Here is a 22,345-nt window from a genome sequence, read left to right on the forward strand (position 1 = left end):
ATTAATAGATCCAATCTTATTTTGCTATACTAAGTAAAATTTATAGCGCCTGCAAATTTCACGATCACTACACTGTTATCATTAGCATGTAAGAAAAATTAACAATAGGGTGTTGTATAACTGTGACTTTTATGGTCAAAGGGTTTAAAAAGAATGCTCACTTTATGGCCAAAGGATGCTTTTAAATGCAGAGAATCTGTAAACTTCTCAGTAAAGGTAAACTAACAAGTTTCAGATTCAAAGATTCAATTGAATGGTTCAATTCTCAGGAAGTTTTGATCCTTTGTAAAGGTTGTGTGAATCAGCAGGGTTTGAAAACCCCAAAGGCATTTTGATCTTGTAGATTTATTGTATGGAAGCAAACAAGGTTTTAAAACGACAGATTTTGAAGCAGGTCGTGATATTTGAACGCTGAAGCCTCCCCAGAATTGTGATTCTGATTTGTGATGGCATATTTAGTACATTTTTTAATTTATTTCAGAATTTTCAAGAAACAGAACTGTCAAAACTTACTTCCCAGAAATTAAAAATTCATGTAAAACATAGAAATGGAGGGGCATAAATTTATGTTAATTGACATAACAGAAATTTGCATCTCCAGCATCATAAAAGTATGTAAATGTTTTTTTTGTTTGATTCCCCCCCCCCGTCAGTCATAGATCCCATTGTTGCTTAATTACAGAATGTCTTTTGAGAGCAATAGTCAAACCTTTTGGACTTACATATACACATATAAAAATAACACACACACAATAAATATATATATGAATGAGGAAGACTGTTGCTAAAAGATCATCATCACTATCCTTTAAAATGATAGTTAAATATCAACATTTGGTATTAAGCTGTGTTTAAAAACAAAATTCATTTAAGAATTAAGTTATGATTCCTTAATTAGAACTCTTTTGCTTCCGAACACTCAAGATGAACCATTCTGCATTCATGTTTAAGTTCATCTCCTGAGATTTGAAAACAATTGTTTTAAAAGGAAAACAATTGTTTTCCTTTTAAGAGAAACTTGTACAAGAAATGCAAAGGTTTTTGATTGTGAAACAATAAATGATTGTCTTACAATAAGTGCAAGACTCATTGACATGAGCCCTTTGAGAAGGTGCTCATGTTCCTGTAATGTATGAAGGCAAAAGGAAACATTAAAATACCTGATCAGCAAAACGTATTTGTACAAAAACAAAATGACTGTTCTGTTTCTGGCCTCCTTTAGATTAAACCCCAAGTAATCAAATGTTATTTCAGATCTCCAGTTCCTAATATTTTCTTGTAGAAAATGTACTTTTTGATTTACCTTCTTTCCTAATGCTCCATCCACAGTTGCTTATATATTTAAAGATTTTGAATCTCAGTAGCTTGAGATGAAAGCAGGTTGATGATTTTGATTTTGGTGGCACGTAACAGTAATAATAAAAATGTTACTCTACCAAAACAGTAATAGTGAGAACAATATGTCATAATATCAGGAATAACATTACCTGATAACAATTTATATTATTTCATTTTCCAAGTAAGACAAACGTGACAAATTTCATTTTGAATTAAATTTCTATGTGGTAAAATAAGTTGGGTATGCCAAGTCAGAATTTTCCTAATTTTGGTGTTAAGCCAAAATTGAAACAAAATAAAATCAGACTTGCAGCTTTATTGCGTTTGCTGAATATTTGTGTAATCCAGTTTTGTTTTTGCCTTTTCCTGGCACTGATAGCCTTCCATAGAAACCGTTTGGTTATGGAGGTCTTGCAGCTGATCTGGTTCTTCTAGATGAGAATAATTAGGTAAATGCTGAAGTTGTTTTGTTTTGATCCTCTTTCCTGGCTTCTAACACGGGTCTTTTGTATGCGATCACTTCCCCTCCTGATTATATTGTGGTGCTATGTGTGTGTGTATATATATATATATAGATATATATGGGGAGAGAGATTGTCTGGTAAATTGAGTTATAGTGAAAAATTTATTTTCGATACAAATTGAGGTGGGGGGAGGGAGTATCTGTCAGTTATAAATCTATTGATATTAACAATAACCCTAGAGGTACATTTTCAAAATTGCAGTTTCAAGTTTGTACATCTTTTTGATAGTGTATACAAGTTTCTGTTTATATGATTAATTTGTGCTGTGACTAAGCTTTGACCATGTAAATAAAGCCAGAAGTTTGGATTACAATTTGGTTGTCTTTGTTTACAAGCGTTGCCAACTGTTTCTGCATGGCTGTGAAAGTTTCTGGTGACTTTTATAAAAAGATTACTTTTTTGAATTATTAAACTTGTATTCAGTGTAACACTGCCAATCCTCTCTGCTTCACCATTGGACAATACATCTTTGAACATGCACAGAGAATCAAAATAGACCATAGCATGTTAGTGTGCCTCATAATGAAACGTACTATTTTGCATCAGACTTAACCGTGAAGAACTACACCAGAAACTCAATTTACCAGCACCATCACAAACTAGTTCTGGCACTGATCTGCAGCGAAGTGCACAGCACAGACTGATCGTTAGAGATGAACTGCACTGCCTCATTCTCAAGATTTTCAGAAAAGTTTACCTCTATCTACTAAAAATCTGTCTTTGTACCTCTAGATTCTGTCAATTTGAAAATCTGAATCATCGAATCAATGCTGCTGGCTGACCCGGTGGGATATAATAGCCATAAAACACTGAGATGATCAGCTTCACTTTCAGACCTGGAAGATGAACTGTGAACCCAATTCAAGTTTTTTAATGATCACTGCCAATTGCAAAAACCCAATCCCCTTTCCTCAGCAAACTGACATGGTTCATTTAATAGTTGGAAGTCTTAAAAGATTTTTCTTATTAGTCATCAATGTCTGGAAGGATGATAAAGTTGCTTTAAACTATTGACAGTATGAAAGCAGTTTCCTAATCTAGTCAGATTAGGAAGTTGCTAATACAGACTGTCAGGCTAATTAACACTAATCCTGCCTAAAGTCACCACATTTTAACCCCCCCTCCCCCCCACACACACAGGAACATAAGTACCAATGACACAGACAGGATGCCAGCTATTTTATTTTATTGTAAAGCAAATTACCGTTAACAAAACAGACAGTCAAAGACAGGTTTGGAATCATTAAACGATGTACATTGAAGGACTAGATGGTCCTTGCTCAGGAATGAATTCGGACTACACGTGGCCCCACAGAGACCAAATCAGAGCACAGTGGTAATGTAAAGGACAAGAGGGGTGAATTGTGAAAGACAAAGGATTTACACAAGTTCTTCTCCCTCCAGGCTACAGCTTACCACAGGAAATCTGAGGCAAGAGTTTCACTTTGTGCCCAAGCAGTGGTGAGGTGGGAGCTCCAGACCCAGAGCAGCTCAGTAGAGCCAGCTGAAGGCACAACTAGTGTAGTTGACAAGCTCATCATCTTTAAACCACAAGGAAATTTCCTTGTTGGCACTCTCCACCGAGTCACTGCCATGGATGATGTTCCTTAAGAAGAGGACAGAGTCAGAAAGTGACTATACACTTCATACACGCTATTGTTTCACATCTGCCATCATGCAAAGATAACTCACTTGCTGACATCAATACAGAAGTCTCCTCTGATGGTTCCAGGCTTAGAATCAGCAGGGTTAGTCTCTCCCAGCATCACCCTGCCTGTCTTCACCACACCCTTGCCTTCCCACACCTGAAGCAACCATGACAGATAATGAGGTTAAGATCTGACCTTGAACTGTTGACATGCATACATACATAGAGTCTTACCATGGCAACCACTGGACCAGACCTCATATAGTTGATGAGAGTAGGAAAGAATGGTCTGTCCTTTAGGTCAACATAATGCTTCATCAGGAGGTCCTCAGAGGCCTGCAGCAAAGAAAACAAGGCAGTTTCGTAAATGTTCACTTTCACATCCTAATTTGTGAGTCATCATTTGTACTTCATTTCACTCGCTGCTTTGCTGTAATACTTGTAATTTCAGATGAAGCACTCTAATTGTAGTGTAGGGGTCTCGAACTCCAGTCCTCAAGGGCCGGTGTCCTGAAACTTTTCCATGTGCCCCTGCTGCAACACACAATTAGTAGCATACAATGCAGCCATTTGATTCATGTTACAGCAGCTCATGAGTGAATGAACATGGTGCAATCAAAGTACTGTTAGAAGTACACTTTTCCAAACACTTACATTTACTTAAATTTACTCGAGTAGGGTTAGGGGTTGCCATTTCAGCATGTAGTCAAGTTCTATAATGACCTAATTCAGGTGTGTTGCAACAGGGACACATGTTTTAAGACACCAGACCTCGAGGACTGGAGTTCGAGACCTCTGTTGTAGTATCACAGTAACTGTGTTGTCACCATATGTGTACTGATGCAGCTCTAGAAACCGCATTAGTACCCATTCGCTACTGCATATAATTGGCAACTTTATCAACATGTTTACCCCCAGCTTTTTAGCCGCAAGCAACAGACGAAGTCTGGGTGTAGAAACAATCACACCAATTTCTCAGAAATTGCATGGAAATTTAGGCCAGTACCATATCATCAGAACATGTTTATCACACCAACGCTAACAGGACAGATGTTTAAACAGAAATATTTAAGTGTTGCAGGTTTATAACTTAAGCAAACTTGATGTTCACATAAAGCAGCACCTTACCATATCAGGTTAAATGTTACAGGATCAGTAGACCTTAACAGCTAATTGGCTGTGCTTCACTCAGGAACAGATGAGTAGGCTAATCAGGCTTACCCATTACTTGGCACACTTACAATATCTGTGCATATGTTGCAGATGGTTAAAATGTTTTAAGGGCAAAAATGTTGACCACTATGATACAGTTTCACCTGTAAGGGTTGGATTCTTTCAGTCTATACTTACATGGAGCATCTTCATGCCCACCAACTTGAAGCCCTTCATCTCAAACCTTTTGATGACCTCACCAATGATGGCCCTCTGCACGCCATCAGGCTTAATGGCAATGAATGTGCGTTCCTTTAGCTCAGCCATGACTCTGAAAGAAAACAGACAAGAATGATGAAGACAAACAGGCAGCCTATGTGCTGCAGAAAGAACACGTCTGATAAGTTACTCACAGCACTTTACTGTATTTGACACAGTCAGCAGCGGGGCTGACTATGAGAGGACAAGATGCTGAGGGCATGGACCCCATTGTAAAGAAAATGCTAGTACAGCTTGCAACCTGGCTTAGTGTGCATCTTGCTGTGATCATTTAAAGAGGACAGAAACTTGAACTAGCAGCCCCGCCCACACAGTGAACACATTGATCTTCATCATGCTGTCAAGACTCTGAATGTGCCAGAATAAAAATGTGACAGCGACTCACTGCTTAGGGATTTATTTTTATTTTTTTTTAATAATTGGAGATAAATTACAGGGAAAATATTATTTTGGATATAACACCAAATTAAGATAATATTAGTTTTGACTGTTAACTGCTACAACAATGTGTGACAGGTCAAAGACACACATTCAAGCTTTAAAGCTCAACTCTAAATCGAGGGCTAATCTCCGTCTCCCAGTGCCACCTCTTCATGTGAGCAGTATTACCCAATGAGATCCATTCATTTATTCTACAATGCAGGGTCAAGTTCAAGCCTATTTGCAGCAGGCTCATTATTATTTCTGCAGGTAAAACTGACAATGTCCCCTGAATGTTAGCTTAGTATTTGAGGTTGTCTGTTTCACACAACTAAACATACATCGTTCCTGCACACTTTCTAAATACTGAAATGTATACAATTACTTTAAAAAGAATGTAACCTAAAACAGTTGTATTTAATGTCATTTCTGTGTTTTGCCATTCAAGATCATCTCTGGGCCATGTCTTGATATTCTTAAGTATTTAACATTTATAAGAATAAATGTTAAATATTTAAGAATATCCCGTTGACTACCGTCTATTTACTAATCTAAGTAAAAAATATTAGACATAAGAATGACACCCTTCACCCGGATATATAAAAATGACTTTGCTAAAAGCTCATTGCATCAGCTACTTTGTGATAGGACGGCTCTTTATGGCTCCAAATTACGTGACATTCTAAGTGAGAGATAGGATTAAACTATTTTTTGACAGATTGTAGGTCAGCAAGAGACTTCTAACAGCTTAAATTCCCGCAATCGCTTTTAGGAAAATACCGGAAATCTCTTTTGGCACAATACAGTTAACTCCTATAGGCTACTGACAAATCAAAATTCCTTGATAAATTTTCGAGCTTCACATATGTCACTCCTTTATTTGACGAATCGAGATGTCTGCCATAATTTAGACAATGGTAAAACGACACGCGGAAGGCGCTCTATTGGCATGTCGACGCGGTTTCACATGCAAGTTTAAGAGGAGCGAACTGCACCCTGTTAACTACTAGTTGCCTTCATGCCTGAGCATCCAGTTTATGTCAAAACAGCGAGCTGAACACCTAACCCGCGCACCTTTTCACGAGTAGGCCCAAGCCTTCACATACACATGGTTTCTTTTGTTCGCAGTACAGCGCAGTACCTTAAAAAGCCACGTTACGTTCCAGGATCGTACCGAAACCGCGTGCTATACTACTTTGTTAAGTATAGCAATTTACAAATTTCACCTGGACCTTTGACTGTACTGAGCGTAAAACAAACAAAAAAACCATCAATTTAACATCACTTTAATAAAAGCTCACTTCAGACATTTTACCATCGGTATTGAGAAAACAACCGACCGATGTTAACACCGATTTGTCATACCAGTGCATGTACCCATACGCTAACAATACCTTAACACGTAGAATCCGGGTAGGGGACAAACAGCAGTTACCACGGTTGACGTCTGCAAAGACCTACAGAGGGTGCGCAGCGGATTCTTATCCACGAAGGCGGAGACTTCGTACGACGGCGAGACACTAGGACAAATATGTCAAGTGTATGTACAATACTCCTCCTTGTGGTTGCTAGAAGTACCTCTTCAAAAACCCATATGAATAACAATATCACAAGTCAAGACAAAATGGTGAAAATCCGAGCTAAAGCGTGCGCGTTTTTTTTTTTGCTACATCCTCTTGCAGACCATTACATGGGGAAACCATCTGAATACAAGCGCGCTGACCCACACAGGTATGCACACGGGTGTTCACTGCTCATAGACTTAAATTACACCTTTCTTGGCTGCTACTTCAAAGCACATTGTGCGCTGTCTGTCCTGCGTGCTGCACAACAACATTGAATATTCAGTATTTACTGCTGTTTACACTTAGCTAGATTAATGCGATGGTGTTGTGTTTAGTATGTTGCTTTGGGTTTTTTTTTTTTTTTTTGCTTGTTTTCTATTCTTCTTCTCTCAACAGGTGATCCAGGAGATTTTTTTCTCTCCCTTTCTCACTGTCCCTCTCCCCTTCTGTTTTTCTTTTCCTTCCTCTTTCTTTCTCCCTTTCCTATCCCTCACTCATGTCTGTCCCGTCTGTAACATCTGAAAATAAAATATAATAAACAATAAAAACAAAGGTCGATCAAATGGACCAATAGGCAATGCCACGATGATCCATTTGGCAAAGTAAATCCATTGGGTATCCTTGTTGGTCTTCAGACAACAATTCTGACGACTAAAGAACCAAATGGGACAGGCAAAAAAAAAAAAAAAACAACAACCTAATTTTACATCACAGGCCACATACAGCCCACTTTGAGTTTATGTGGATGGGACCAGTGAAAGTAATGTTTCAATTACACATGTAATCCTGAGATAGTTTATATTAAAAATAAATAAATGAAGTGCTAGTCTTTGTGTTTCAAATTTTAAAAAGTAATTTTGTAATATTACAGAAATCTATTATTTGATTACTCAGGTGTAGCTTGAAGGGCCAAGAAAATCTTCGTCAGTAGGAAAACCTTTAAAACTCATGAAAAAACAATTAAAAGTTCAACATTTCTGTTCTTCACATTTTCCTTCCAATAGTGCCATCTAGTAAGGTGGACTGGAGTCTGGCCCCCGGGCCTTATGTTTGACATCCCTGACTTAACCTGCCACATTGTCACATTTACATTATCACGTTGTATCATGTATGAGAGGTAGATTCATATAAACCACTGTGTCAGCATAGATCCTTTCAATCTGGAATAGCTGGTTTGGGGTTTTTTTGTACTTCAAGTTTTGTTATAATCAGCTAGAACAAAATTATTCAAATTATTTTAATGAAAATATAGACCAGTGGTGGCTAAAACTTAGATAAAGTCAGTTATGGGTCAGACTTTAAACTGAATAGAGACATGGCCATTTTACTTGTATATCAAAACCAACCTTTAACCACTATTAACCAGCCCTCCTTTATTGGGTATAACATTGCTTTCCTGAAGCTCAATCATGATGATCAGAATTTTTCAGTGTCAGTTAAATTATAAAGAAGAAAAAGGAAAAAAAAGAACGAAGTCTAACACAAATTCCAACGTAACTTACTGTAACAGTAAGAATCGCGTCGTCTGGGCGAAATGAGGTGTTTTGGTACAACTTCATAAAGATAACTGTAATTTTTAAAAGAAGACACAGACAAACATATTTCTGCATGAATACTATAGAATTCAGTATCCCTGTTGTTTGCTATCAGGATTTGCAGCTGTTTGATCTAAGATTTTCAAGTTATTCACAAAATGAAGAAGCGTTTTTCTTTAGGCGAGAAAGATAACGTATGACCCACTGAGAGTGCATGTAATGGTGAGAAACGCATTGTCTCTGTGATATAGGTGTTTGGGTACAACTTTATAAAGATAGCTGTACATCAGTGAGGACCTCACCTGGACACACAGCTGGTCAAGAAGGCTCAGCAGCGGCTGTATTTTCTGAGGAGGCTGAGGAAATTTGGTATGTCGGCCAAGATCCTCAGCAGCTTCTACAGCTGCACTGTGGAGAGCACATTGACCAGCTGCATCACTGCATGGTGCTATGCAGTGTTGGTCAAGTTACTTGAAAAAAGTAATCAGTAACTAATTACTGATTACTTCCCCAAAAAAGTAATCCCGTTACTTTACTGATTACTTATTTTCAAAAGTAATTAATTACTTAGTTACTTAGTTACTTTTTAAAAAACACGATTTACAACCTGAAGAGGTGATAAAGTGATAGATCTTTCACCCCAATTCTACTTTTTCTGCATAATCCATCATATAAAATGTAATCAAATGGAAAAGTCTCCTTTTAAAACTTGTTTTATTAGTTTTAATCTTTTAACTTTATGCATCAAGCAAAAATTTAATTATATGCAACATTCTCTGACTTGAATAAATTAGTTTAACATTTAAACCTATTTTCTGCACATTCCAGCACATAAAATAAAATATTTTTTGTGCAGAAAATAAATAAAGTCAAAGACTCAGCGGTCCTGTTGCTCCATTTTCACCTGTAAAGCAGGACTGCGGTAGGCGGAGGTTTACCCTGGTGCAGGTGTGCCGCGGTCAGTTGAAGAATCCGCGACTTTCTCTGTGAGTTTCCCATTACGTCGTTGCGCACTTGGTGCTTGCTCGGAAGTTTAGGGGTTTTTTTCGCTGTAAAAAGAAGTTTTCTTCCCACGCACAATGGACACTAATGTTTTTGTCACTTTTTATGGAATCAAACTCAAAGTAAGGTCAGTACTTCCACGCTTTAAACGCTGCACCCTCATACTCTCTCCCACAATCGATACATGATCCATTGTTGATCTGCACACAGCTGTTGTCACTAACGGTGCACTCGCTTACGTCACTGTCGTGAGACATTCTCGCAAAAAATCACGGTTTTAGTAATGCAGTAATGCAGCGTTCCTACGGGAAAGTAACGGTAATCTAATTACCGTTTTTGCAATAGTAATCCCTTACTTCACTCGTTACTTGAAAAAAGTAATCAGATTACAGATAACCAGAGATGGTGATCTGGTAATCACCATCTCTGGTGCTATGGATTGCAAACAGTTGCAGAGCGTGATAATAACTGTGGGGAGAAGATCATCAGGGCTCCGCTGCCCTCTCTGCAGAGCATCTGCCAATGAAGAGTCCAGAGGAGAGCTGCCTCCATCCTCAAAGACCCCACACACCCCCAAAATGGACTGTTCACACTTAAGTCCTTGAGACGAAGGTTTAGAAGTGTGAAATCCAGAACATCCCGACTCAAAACTCCTTCTTCCCCACTCCTGAACAGATGACATACCTCAACTGCAATTTGCACATCAGGACAATTTGCACACTAAGTTCATTTTGCACATTGAGCTCCTTTATACATCGACATCTGCATACCTCACTTATCTTAACTTATTTATTTTTGGACTTATTTATTTATCTTCCACTATTTTTATGCTTATTTTATATCTTTATTTATCCTGTTCTTTTAACCCTTATCCATGGCATTTGTAGATGGACAGCAAAGGAAGAATGTCATTGAACAGAGAAATTATATTTCATATAATTGTGACATATGACAAAAAAAAGCTTTGAATGACAATAGACGCTTTGATTTGATTCTTATTAAAAGAAGACTCAGACACATATTTATGGCTTTACCTTATACGTAGATTTCAATATCCCCGTGCTGGGCAAGCAGGTTATGCAGCTGTTTGAGCTAAGATTTTCAAGTTATTCATAAAATGAAAACCTATACTTTGTGTCCGGCGAGAACTTCATTCAAATGCATGTAATTGCGAAAACCGCACTTTGCCTCATAGAATTCAGCATCTGGGGAAAGAGGTTTTCCAGCTGTGTGAGCTAAGATTTTCAAGTTATTCACATAATGAAAACCTATACTTTGTGTCGTGCGAGAACTCCATTTAAATGCATGTAATTGCGAAAACCGCACTAACGTGGTGAAATAAAGCATAAAGTTACTCACAAAATGAAAACCTGTACTTTGTGTCGGGCGAGAACTCCATTCAAATGCATGGGATTGTAAGAAATGCACTAACGTGGTGAAATAAAGCGTTTTTGATCAACTTCATAAAGACAGCTGTAACTTTTTATAGAAGACTCAGACACACATATTTATGGCTTTGCCTTATAGAATTCAATATCCCCGTGCTGGGCAAACAGGTTTTGCAGCTGTTTGAGCTAAGATTTTAAAGTTATTCACATAATGAAACCTATACTTGGTTTCGGGCGAGTTCCCCATTCAAATGCATGGAAATTGCAAGAAATGCACTGTCTTGACGAAATAAAGCGTTTTTGTACAACTTCATATAAATAGGTGTAACTTTTGATAGTAAACTCAGATACACATATTTATGGCTTTATCTTATAGAATTCAATATCCCCGTGCTGGGGAATATACTTTGTTTCGGGCGAAACAGTATATATACGTGGATGGCCTCAGCCAGCAACGCAGGCCCTGGTGAAATGAGGATGGTATCAGCCAGCAGAACAGACCCTTGTGAAATGAGGATGGTATCAGCCAGCAGCACAGGCCTTGGTGTGGTGAATATGGCCTCACAAGGAGCACTGGCCCTATTGTAATGTGGATTTCCTCATTTAACATTACTGTCCCTGGTGAAGCATGGATGGCATTGGTCAGCACCACACACCCTGGTGTAATGTGAATAGCCTTAGTCTACACCACTGGCCCTGCTGAAGTGGAGTGAAGATGGCCTCACAGGAAGCACTGTCCCTGGTATAATGTAGTTGGCCTCAGCCAGCAACGCAGGCCCTGGTGTAATGTGTATGGCTTCAGCCAACATCACTGGCCCTGGTGAAATGTGCATGATATCGGTCAGCACAACAAGCCCAGGTGTAATGTGGATGTTATTGGCACAGCAAAGGCCCTGGTGCAATGTGGATTGCATCAGCAAATAGCACAGGCTCTGGTAAAAATGTGGATGGTAACGACCAAAACCACAGGCCCTGGTGTAATGTGCATTGCATCAACGAGTAGCACAGGGCCTGGTGAAATGTGGATGGTCTCAGGTATTAGCACAGGCCCTGGTGTTGTGAAGATGGCCTCACAGGAAGCACTGGTAGTGGTGTAATGTGGATGGCCACAGCAAACAACACTGGCCCTGGTGAAATGTGGATGGCATTGGCCAGCAGCACAGGCCCTGGTGTGGTGAAGATGGCCTCACAGTGAGCACTGGCCCTGCAGCAATGTGGATTGAATCTGCAAGTAGCACACAATCTGGTAAAAATGTGGATGGTAACGGCCAAAACCAAAGGCCCTGGTTTAATGTGCATGGCATCAACGAGTAGCACAGGCCCTGGTGAAATTTAGTTGGTCTAAGCCAGCAACACATGCCCTGGTGTAAAGTGGATGGCATCAGCCAGAAAAGCAGGTTCTGGTGAAATAGTAGATGGCCTCAGAAAGCAGTACAGGCCCTGGTGTGGTGAAGATGGCCTCACAGGGAGCACTGGCCCTGGTGTAATGTTGATGGCATCAGCCAGAAGCACAGGCCCTGATGTGGTGATGATGACCGCACAGGAAGCACTGGATCTGGTGTAATGTTGATGGCATCAGGCAGTAGCACAGACCCTGGTCTGGTGAAGACGGCCTCACAGGGAGCACTGGCCCTTGTGAAATGTGTTTGGTATCGGCAAGCATCACAAGGCCCTGGTGTAATGTGGATGGCCTCACCCAGCACCCCAGGCTCTCGTGTGGTGATGATGGCCTAAAAGGAAACACTGGCAGTGGTGTAATGTGGATGGCCTCAGCCAGCAACACGGGCCCTGGTGAAATGAGGATGGTATCAGCCAGAAGCACAGGCCCTGGTGTGGTGAATATGGCCTCAAAGGGAGCACTGACCCTGGTGTAATGTGGATGGCATCAGCCAGTAGCACAGGCCTTTGTGGCTGTAGCTCAGGTGGCAGAGCAGGTCAGCCACTAATCAGAAGGTCGGTGGTTCGATCCCAGGCTGCATCCTGGCTGCATGCCAAATGTCCTTGGGCAAGATACTAACCCCGTGTTTGCCTACTGGTGGTGGTCAGAGGGCCCGGTAGCGCCTGTGTCCGGCAGCCTCGCCTCTGTCAGTGCGCCCCAGGGCAGCTGTGGCTACAATGTAGCTTGCTATCGCCAGTGTGTGAATGTGTGTGTGAATGGGTGAATGACTGAATGTAGTGTAAAGCGCTTTGGGGTCCTATGGACTAGAAAAGCGCTATACAAATGCAGGCCATTTACCATTTACCATTTGTATATTGTGGATGGGATCAGCCACAAACACAGTCCCTGGTGAAATGTCAATATCCTCAGCAAGTAGAACAGGTAATGTGGATGGCCTTAGCCAACACCACTGTCCCTGGTGAAATGTGCATGATATCGGTTAGCACCACAGGCCGAGGTGTAATGTGGATGGCATCAACGAGTAAAAGAGGCCCTGGTAGGGTGAAGATGGCCTCACATGAAGCACTGTCCCTGGTGTAATGTGGATGGTAGAAGCCGGCATCACAGGCCGTGATGTAATGTGAATGTCCTCAGCCAGTAGCACAGGCCCTAGTGTATTGTAGATGGCATCAGCCAGCACCACAGGCCCAGGTGTAATGTAGATGACATCAGCTAGTAACGCAGGTTCTGGTCAAATTTACATGGCCTCAGAAAGCAGTATAGGTCCTGGTGTGGTGAAGATGTCCTCACAGGAAGCAGTGGCCCTGATGTAATGTGGATGACATCAGCCAGAAGCAGAGGCCCTGGTGAAATGTAGTTGGCTTAAGCCAGTAGCACAGGCCCTGGTGTAATGTGGATGGTATGACTCAGTAACGCGGTCCTGGTGTGGTGAAGGTGGCCTTAGAGGGAGCACTGGCCCTGGTTTAAGGTGTATGGCCTTAGACAACACCACTGGCCCTGGTGAAATGCGCATGGGATTGGTCAGCACCACAGGCCCAGGTGTAATGTTGATGGCATCAACGGGCAGCAGAGGCCATGGTGGGGGGAAGATGGCCTCACAGGAAGCACTGTCCATGGTGTAATGTGTATGGCCTCAGCCAACACCACTGGCCCTGGTGAAATGTGCATGATATCGGTCAGCACCACACACCCTGGTGTAATGTGAATGGCCTCAGCCCACGGCAAAGGCCCTTGTTTGGTGAAGATCACCTCACAGGAAGCACTCTCCCTGGTGTAAAATGTATGGCCTCAGCCAACAGTACAGGCCCTGGTGTGGTGAAGATGCCCTCACAGGAAGTACTGTCCCTGATGTAAAGTTTATGGCCTCAGCCAACAACAGTGGCCCTGGTGAAATATCGATGGTATTGGCCAGCACCACAGGCCCTGGTGTAATGTGAATGTCTTCAGCCAGTAGCAGAGGCCCTTGTGTATTGTGGATCGCATCAGCCAGCAACACAAGCCCTGGTGAAATGTGTATGGTATCAACGAGTAGCACAGGCCCTGATGTGGTGATGATGGCATCACAGGAAGCACTGGCAGGGGTGTAATCTGGATGGCCTCAGCCAACAACACTGGCCCTGGTGAAATGTGGATGGTATTGGCCAGCACCACAGGCCCTGGTGTAATGTGAATGGAATCAACGAGTAGCCCAGGCACTGTTGTAATGTGGATGGCCTCATCCAACAACACTGGCCCTGGTGAAATGTGGATGGTATTGGCACAAGCCCTGGTGTAATGTGAATGTCCTCAGCCAACACCACTGGCCCTGGTGTAATGTGGATGGCATCAGCCAGTATCAAAGGCCCTGGTGTGGTGAATATGGTCTCACAGGGAGCACTGGCCCAGGTGTAATGTGGATGGGATCAGCCAGTAGCACAGGCCTTTGTATATTGTGGATTGGACCAGCCACCAAGACAGGCACTGGTGAAATGTAGTTGGCCTCAGCCAGTAGAAAAGGCCCTGTTTTAATGTTGATGGCCTCATCTAACAACACTGTCCTTGGTGAAATATGGATGGTATTGGTCAGCATCACACACCCTGGTGTAGTGTGAATGGCCTTTGCCAACACCACTGGCCCTGGTGAAATGTGCATGATATCAGGCACCACACGCCCAGGTTTAATGTGGTTGGCATCAACGAGAAGGAGAGGCCCTGGTGGCATGAAGATTGCCTCAAGGGAAGCACTGTCCCTGGTGTAACTTATCCACATTACACCAGGATACATTACACCAGGCTTCTACCGGCCTGTGATACCCGTACAAGCCGGCATCAAAGGCCCAGGTGTAATGTGGATGGCATCAACGAGCAGCAGAGGCCCTGGTTGGGTGAAGATGGCCTCACAGGAAGCCCTGTCCCTGGTGAAATATGGATGGTATTTGTCAGCACCACTGGCCCTGGTGTAATGTGAATGGCCTTAGCCAACACCACTGCCCCTGGTGTAATGTGGATGGCATCAGCCAGTATCACATGCCCTTGTGTATTGTGGATGTGGTCAGCCAGCAACACAAGCCCTGGTGAAATGTACTTGGCCTCACCCAGTAGCACAGGCCCTGGTGTAATGTGGATGGCAGGACCAAGCAAGTCAGGCCCTGGTGAAATGAGGATGGACTCAGCCAGCAACAAAGGCCCTGGTGTGGTGAAGATGCCCTCACAGGAAGTTCTGTCCCTGATGTAAAGTTTATGGCCTCAGCCAACAACAGTGGCCCTGGTGAAATATCGATGGTATTGGCCAGCACCACAGGCCCTGGTGTAATGTGAATGTTATTGGCACAGCAAAGGCCCTGGTGCAATGTGGATTGCATCAGCAAATAGCACAGGCTCTGGTAAAAATGTGGATGGTAACGACCAAAACCACAGGCCCTGGTGTAATGTGCATTGCATCAACGAGTAGCACAGGGCCTGGTGAAATGTGGATGGTCTCAGGTATTAGCACAGGCCCTGGTGTTGTGAAGATGGCCTCACAGGAAGCACTGGTAGTGGTGTAATGTGGATGGCCACAGCAAACAACACTGGCCCTGGTGAAATGTGGATGGCATTGGCCAGCAGCACAGGCCCTGGTGTGGTGAAGATGGCCTCACAGTGAGCACTGGCCCTGCAGCAATGTGGATTGAATCCGCAAGTAGCACACAATCTGGTAAAAATGTGGATGGTAACGGCCAAAACCAAAGGCCCTGGTTTAATGTGCATGGCATCAACGAGTAGCACAGGCCCTGGTGAAATTTAGTTGGTCTAAGCCAGCAACACATGCCCTGGTGTAAAGTGGATGGCATCAGCCAGAAAAGCAGGTTCTGGTGAAATAGTAGATGGCCTCAGAAAGCAGTACAGGCCCTGGTGTGGTGAAGATGGCCTCACAGGGAGCACTGGCCCTGGTGTAATGTTGATGGCATCAGCCAGAAGCACAGGCCCTGATGTGGTGATGATGACCGCACAGGAAGCACTGGATCTGGTGTAATGTTGATGGCATCAGGCAGTAGCACAGACCCTGGTCTGGTGAAGATGGTCTCAGACAGAAAGGACAGGCCCCGGTGTGGTGAAGACGGCCTCACAGGGAGCATTAGCCATGGTGCAATGTGGATGGCCTCAGCCAGCAACGCAGGTCCTGGTGTGGTGATGATGGCCTCACAGGATGCACTGGCAGTGGTGTAATGTGGATGGTCTCATCCGACAACACTGGCCCTGGTGTAATGTGGATGGCATCAGCAAGTAGCACAGGCCTTTGTATATTGTGGATGGGATCAGCCACAAACACAGTCCCTGGTGAAATGTAAATGTCCTCAGCCAGTAGAACAGGTAATGTGGATGGCCTTAGCCAACACCACTGGCCCTGGTGAAATGTGCATGATATCGGTTAACACCACAGGCCGAGGTGTAATGTGGATGGCATCAACGAGCAGCAGAGGCCCTGGTGGGGTGAAGATGGCCTCACATGAAGCACTTTCCCTGGTGTAATGTGGATGGTACAAGCCGGCATCACAGGCCGTGATGTAATGTGAATGTCTTCAGCCAGTTGCAAAGGCCCTTGTGTATTGTAGATCGCATCAGCCAGCAACACAAGGCCCTGGTGTAATGTTGATGGCCTCATCCAGCACCACAGGCCCTGGTGTGGTGATGATGGTTTCACAGGAAGCACTGTCCCTGGTGTAATGCGGATGGCCTCATCCGACAACAGTCGCCCTGATGAAATGTGGATGGTACTGGCCAGCACCAAAGGCCCTGGTGTAATGTGAATGTCGTAAGCCAGTAGCACAGACCCTTGTGTATTGTGGATCGCATCAGCCATCAACACAAGCCTTGATGAAATGTGGATGGTATCAACGAGTAGCACAGGCCTTGGTGAAACGTAGTTGGCCTCAGCCAGTATCACATGACCTGGTGTAATGTGGATGGGATGAGCCAGCAACGCAGGCCCTGGTGAAATGAGGATGGCCTCAGCCAGCACCACACACCCTGGTGTAATGTGAATGGACTTAGCCAACATCACTGGCCCTGGTGAAATGTGCATGATATCGGTCAGCACCACAGGCCCAGGTGCAATGTAGATGACATCAGCTAGTAACGCAGGTTCTGGTCAAGTTTACATGGCCTCAGAAAGCAATACAGGCCCTGGTGTGGTGAAGATGGCCTCACAGGAAGCAGTGGCCTTGATGTAATGTGGATGGCCTCAGCCAGTAGCACAGGCACTGTATTGATGTGGATGGCATGAGTCAGCACCACATACACTTGTGTAATGTGAATGGCCTTAGCCAACACCACTGGCCCTGGGAAATGTGCATGATATCGGTCAGCACCACAGGCCCAGGTGTAATGTGGATGCTCTCAGCCCAGGGCAAAGGCCCTTGTGTGGTGAAGATCACCTCACAGGAAGCACTCTCCCTGGTGTAAAATGTATGGCCTCAGCCAACAACAGTGGCCCTGGTGAAATGTGGATGGTATTGGCCAGCACCACTGGCCCTGGTGTAATGTGGATGGCCTCAGCCGGTAGTACAGAAACCTTGTATATTGTGGATCGCATCAGAAAGCAACACAACAGGCCCTGGTGTGGTGATGATGGCCTCACAGGAAGCACGGGCAGTGGTGTAATGTGGATGGCCTAAGCCAACAACACTGGCACTGGTGAAATGTGGATGGTATTGGCCAGCACCAAAGGCCCAGGTGTAATTTGAATGTCCTCAGCCAAAACCACTTGCCCTGGCGTAATGTGGATTGCATCAACGAATAGCACAGGCCCCGGTGTAATGTGGATGGCTTGAGCAAGCAACGCAGGCCCTGGTGTGGTGAATTTGGCATCAAACCTATACTTTGTTTCGTGCGAGTTCCCCATTCAAATTCATGTAATCGTCAGAAACGCACTGTCTTGGCGAAATAAAGCGTTTTTGCACAACTTCATATAAATCGGTGTAACTTTTGATAGAAGATTCAGATATACGTATTCATGGCTTTATCTTATAGAATTCAATATCCCCGTGCTGGGCAAACAGGTTTTGCAGCTGTGTGAGCTAAGATTATCAAGTTATTCACATAATGAAAAGTACTTTGTGTCGGGCGAGAACTCCATTCAAATGCATGTAATAGCGAGAAACGCACTAACGTGATGAAATAAAGCGTTTTTAATGGTCTTCATAAAGACAGCTGTAACTTTTGATAGAAGACTCAGAAATACATACTTATGGTTTTATCTTATAGAATTCAATATCCCTGTGCTGGGCAAACAGGTTTTGCAGCTGTTTGAGCTAAGATGTTAAAGTTATTCACATAATGAAAACCTATACTTTGTGTCGTACGAGAACTCCATTCAAATGCATGTAATAGCGAGAAACGCACTAACGTGGTGAAATAAAGCGTTTTTAATGGTCTTCGTAAAGACAGCTGTAACTTTTGATAGAAGACTCAGAAATACATACTTATGGTTTTATCTTATAGAATTCAATATCCCTGTGCTGGGCAAATAGGTTTTGCAGTTTGTCGTGCGAGAACTCCATTCAAATGCATGTAATAGCGAGAAACGCACTAACGTGGTGAAATAAAGCGTTTTTAATGGTCTTCATAAAGACATCTGTAAGTTTTGATAGAAGACTCAGATATACGTATTCATGGCTTTATCTTATAGAATTCAATATCCCCGTGCTGGGCAAACAGGTTTTGCAGCTGTTTGAGCTAAGATTTTAAAGTTATTCACATAATGAAAACCTATACTTTGTTTCGGGCGAGTTCCCCATTCAAATGCATGTAATCGTCAGAAATGCACTGTCTTGGCGAAAGAAAGCGTTTTTGTACAACTTCATATAAATAGCTGTAACTTTTGATAGAAGATTCAGATATACGTATTCATGGCTTCATCTTACAGAATTCAATATCCCCGTGCTGGGCAAACAGGTTTTGCAGTTTGTCGTGCAAGAACTCCATTCAAATGCATGTAATAGCGAGAAACGCACTAACGTGGTGAAATAAAGCGTTTTTAATGGTCTTCATAAAGACATCTGTAACTTTTGATAGAAGACTCAGATATACGTATTCATGGCTTTATCTTATACAATTCAATATCCCCGTGCTGGACAAACAGGTTTTGCAGCTGTTTGAGCTAAGATTTTCAAGTTATTCACAAAATGAAAACCTATACTTTGTTTCGGGCGAGTTCCCCATTCAAATGCATGTAATCGTCAGAAATGCACTATCTTGGCGAAAGAAAGTGTTTTTGTACAACTTCATATATATAGCTGTAACTTTTGATAGAAGATTCAGATATACGTATTCATGGATTCATCTTACAGAATTCAATATCCCCGTGCTGGGCAAAAAGGTTTTGCAGCTGTTTGAGCTAAAATTTCCAAGTTATTCACATAATGAAAACCTATACTTTGTTTCGGTCGAGTTCCCCATTCAAATGCATGTAACAGTGAGAAACGCACTGTCTTGGCGACAGAAAGCGTTTTTGTACAACTTCATATAAATAGCTTTAACTTTTGATAGAAGACTCAGACAAACATGTTTATGGCTTTATCTTATAGAACTCAAGGTCCCTGTGCTGGGAAAACAGGTTTTGCAGCTGTTTGAGCTAAGATTTCCAAGTTATTCACATAATGAAAACCTATACTTTGTTTCGGTCGAGTTCCCCATTCAAATGCATGTAACAGTGAGAAACGCACTGTCTTGGCGACAGAAAGCGTTTTTGTACAACTTCATATAAATAGCTGTAACTTTTGATAGAAGACTCAGACAAACATGTTTATGGCTTTATCTTATAGAACTCAAGGTTCCCGTGCTGGGAAAACAGGTTTTGCAGCTGTTTGAGCTAAGATTTCAAAGTTATTCACATAATGAAAACCTATACTTTGTTTCGGTCGAGTTCCCCATTCAAATGCATATAACAGTGAGAAACGCACTGTCTTGGCGAAATAAAGCGTTTTTGTACAACTTCATATAAATAGCTGTAACTTTTGATAGAAGACTCGGATACACATGTTTATGGCTTTAACTTATAGAACTCAAGGTTCCCGTGCTGGGAAAACAGGTTTTGCAGCTGTTTGAGCTAAGATTTCAAAGTTATTCACATAATGAAAACCTATACTTTGTTTCGTTCGAGCTCAACATTCAAATGCATGTAACAGTGAGAAACGCACTGTCTTGGCGAAAGAAAGCGTTTTTGTACAACTTCATATAAATAGCTGTAACTTTTGATAGAAGATTCAGACTCACATATTTATGGCTTTATCTTATAGAATTCAATATCCCCGTGCTGGGCAAACAGGTTTTGCAGCTGTTTGAGCTAAGATTTTCAAGTTATTCACATAATGAAAACTACTTTGTGTCGTGCGAGAACTCCATTCAAATGCATGTAATAGCGAGAAACGCACTAACGTGGTGAAATAAAGCGTTTTTAATGGTCTTCATAAAGACATCTGTAACTTTTGATAGAAGACTCAGAAATACATATTTATGGCTTTATCTTATAGAATTCAATATCCCCGTGCTGGGCAAAAAGGTTTTGCAGCTGTTTGAGCTAAGATTTTCAAGTTATTCACATAATGAAAACCTATACTTTGTGTCGTGCGAGAACTCCATTCAAATGCATGTAATAGCGAGAAACGCACTAACTTGGTGAAATAAAGCGTTTTTAATGGTCTTCGTAAAGACAGCTGTAACTTTTGATAGAAGACTCAGAAATACATACTCATGGTTTTATCTTATAGAATTCAATATCCCTGTGCTGGGCAAATAGGTTTTGCAGTTTGTCATGCGAGAACTCCATTCAAATGCATGTAATAGCGAGAAACGCACTAACGTGGTGAAATAAAGCGTTTTTAATGGTCTTCATAAAGACATCTGTAACTTTTGATAGAAGACTCAGATATACGTATTCATGGCTTTATCTTATAGAATTCAATATCCCCGTGCTGGGCAAAAAGGTTTTGCAGCTGTTTGAGCTAAGATTTTCAAGTTATTCACATAATGAAAACCTATACTTTGTTTCGGGCGAGTTCCCCATTCAAATGCATGTAATTGTCAGAAACGCACTGTCTTGGCGAAAGAAAGCGTTTTTGTACAACTTCATATAAATAGCTGTAACTTTTGATAGAAGATTCAGACTCACATATTCATGGCTTTATCTTATAGAATTCAATATCCCCGTGCTAGGCAAACAGGTTTTGCAGCTGTTTGAGCTAACATTTTCAAGTTATTCACAAAATGAAAACTACTTTGTGTCGTGCGAGAACTCCATTCAAATGCATATAATAGCGAGAAACGCACTAACGTGGTGAAATAAAGCGTTTTTAATGGTCTTCATAAAGACACATAATGAAAACCTATACTTTGTTTCGGTCGAGTTCCCCATTCAAATGCATGTAACAGTGAGAAACGCACTGTCTTGGCGAAAGAAAGCGTTTTTGTACAACTTCATATGAATAGCTGTAACTTTTGATAGAAGACTCGGATACACATGTTTATGGCTTTATCTTATAGAACTCAAGGTTCCCGTGCTGGGAAAACAGGTTTTGCAGCTGTTTGAGCTAAGATTTCCAAGTTATTCACATAATGAAAACCTATACTTTGTTTCGGTCGAGTTCCCCATTCAAATGCATGTAACAGTGAGAAACGCACTGTCTTGGCGAAAGAAAGCGTTTTTGTACAACTTCATAGAAATAGCTGTAACTTTTGATAGAAGACTCAGACAAACATGTTTATGGCCTTATATAATAGAACTCAAGGTCTCCGTGCTGGGCAAACAGGTTTTGCAGCTGTTTGAGCTAAGATTTCCAAGTTATTCACATAATGAAAACCTATACTTTGTTTCGGTCGAGTTCCCCATTCAAATGCATGTAACAGTGAGAAAAGCACTGTCTTGGCGAAAGAAAGCGTTTTTGTACAACTTCATAGAAATAGCTGTAACTTTTGATAGAAGACTCAGACAAACATGTTTATGGCCTTATATAATAGAACTCAAGGTCTCCGTGCTGGGCAAACAGGTTTTGCAGCTGTTTGAGCTAAGATTTCCAAGTTATTCACATAATGAAAACCTATACTTTGTTTCGGTCGAGTTCCCCATTCAAATGCATGTAA

General features: G+C 42.1%; 1 protein-coding gene and 1 long non-coding RNA gene across 2 annotated transcripts; one reads left to right on the top strand and one right to left on the bottom strand.

The window, feature by feature from the left end:
- Positions 1–3,031: 3,031 nt before the first annotated feature.
- Positions 3,032–6,912, bottom strand: LOC146567925 (nucleoside diphosphate kinase A2-like). Its single transcript, XM_085283638.1, has 5 exons — positions 6,756–6,912; positions 4,861–4,993; positions 3,745–3,846; positions 3,555–3,667; positions 3,032–3,468 (listed from the first exon to the last, which is right to left on the bottom strand). Exons 2-5 carry the CDS (start codon positions 4,987–4,989, stop codon positions 3,354–3,356), a joined length of 459 nt encoding a protein of 152 aa, XP_085139764.1. The 5' UTR covers positions 4,990–4,993; positions 6,756–6,912; the 3' UTR covers positions 3,032–3,353.
- On the top strand, positions 6,866–7,478 carry LOC146567926 (uncharacterized). Its single transcript, XR_014893550.1, has 2 exons — positions 6,866–7,092; positions 7,323–7,478. It is a non-coding gene; the product is annotated as an uncharacterized LOC146567926 (long non-coding RNA).
- The last annotated feature ends 14,867 nt before the right edge of the window (positions 7,479–22,345 follow it).

Source organism: Mchenga conophoros, linkage group LG8 (assembly GCF_057382185.1).
Source record: "Mchenga conophoros isolate Kocher_MC1m ecotype Shallow Benthic linkage group LG8, M_conophoros_male_GT1.1, whole genome shotgun sequence".
In the NCBI taxonomy this organism is placed as follows: domain Eukaryota; kingdom Metazoa; phylum Chordata; class Actinopteri; order Cichliformes; family Cichlidae; genus Mchenga; species Mchenga conophoros.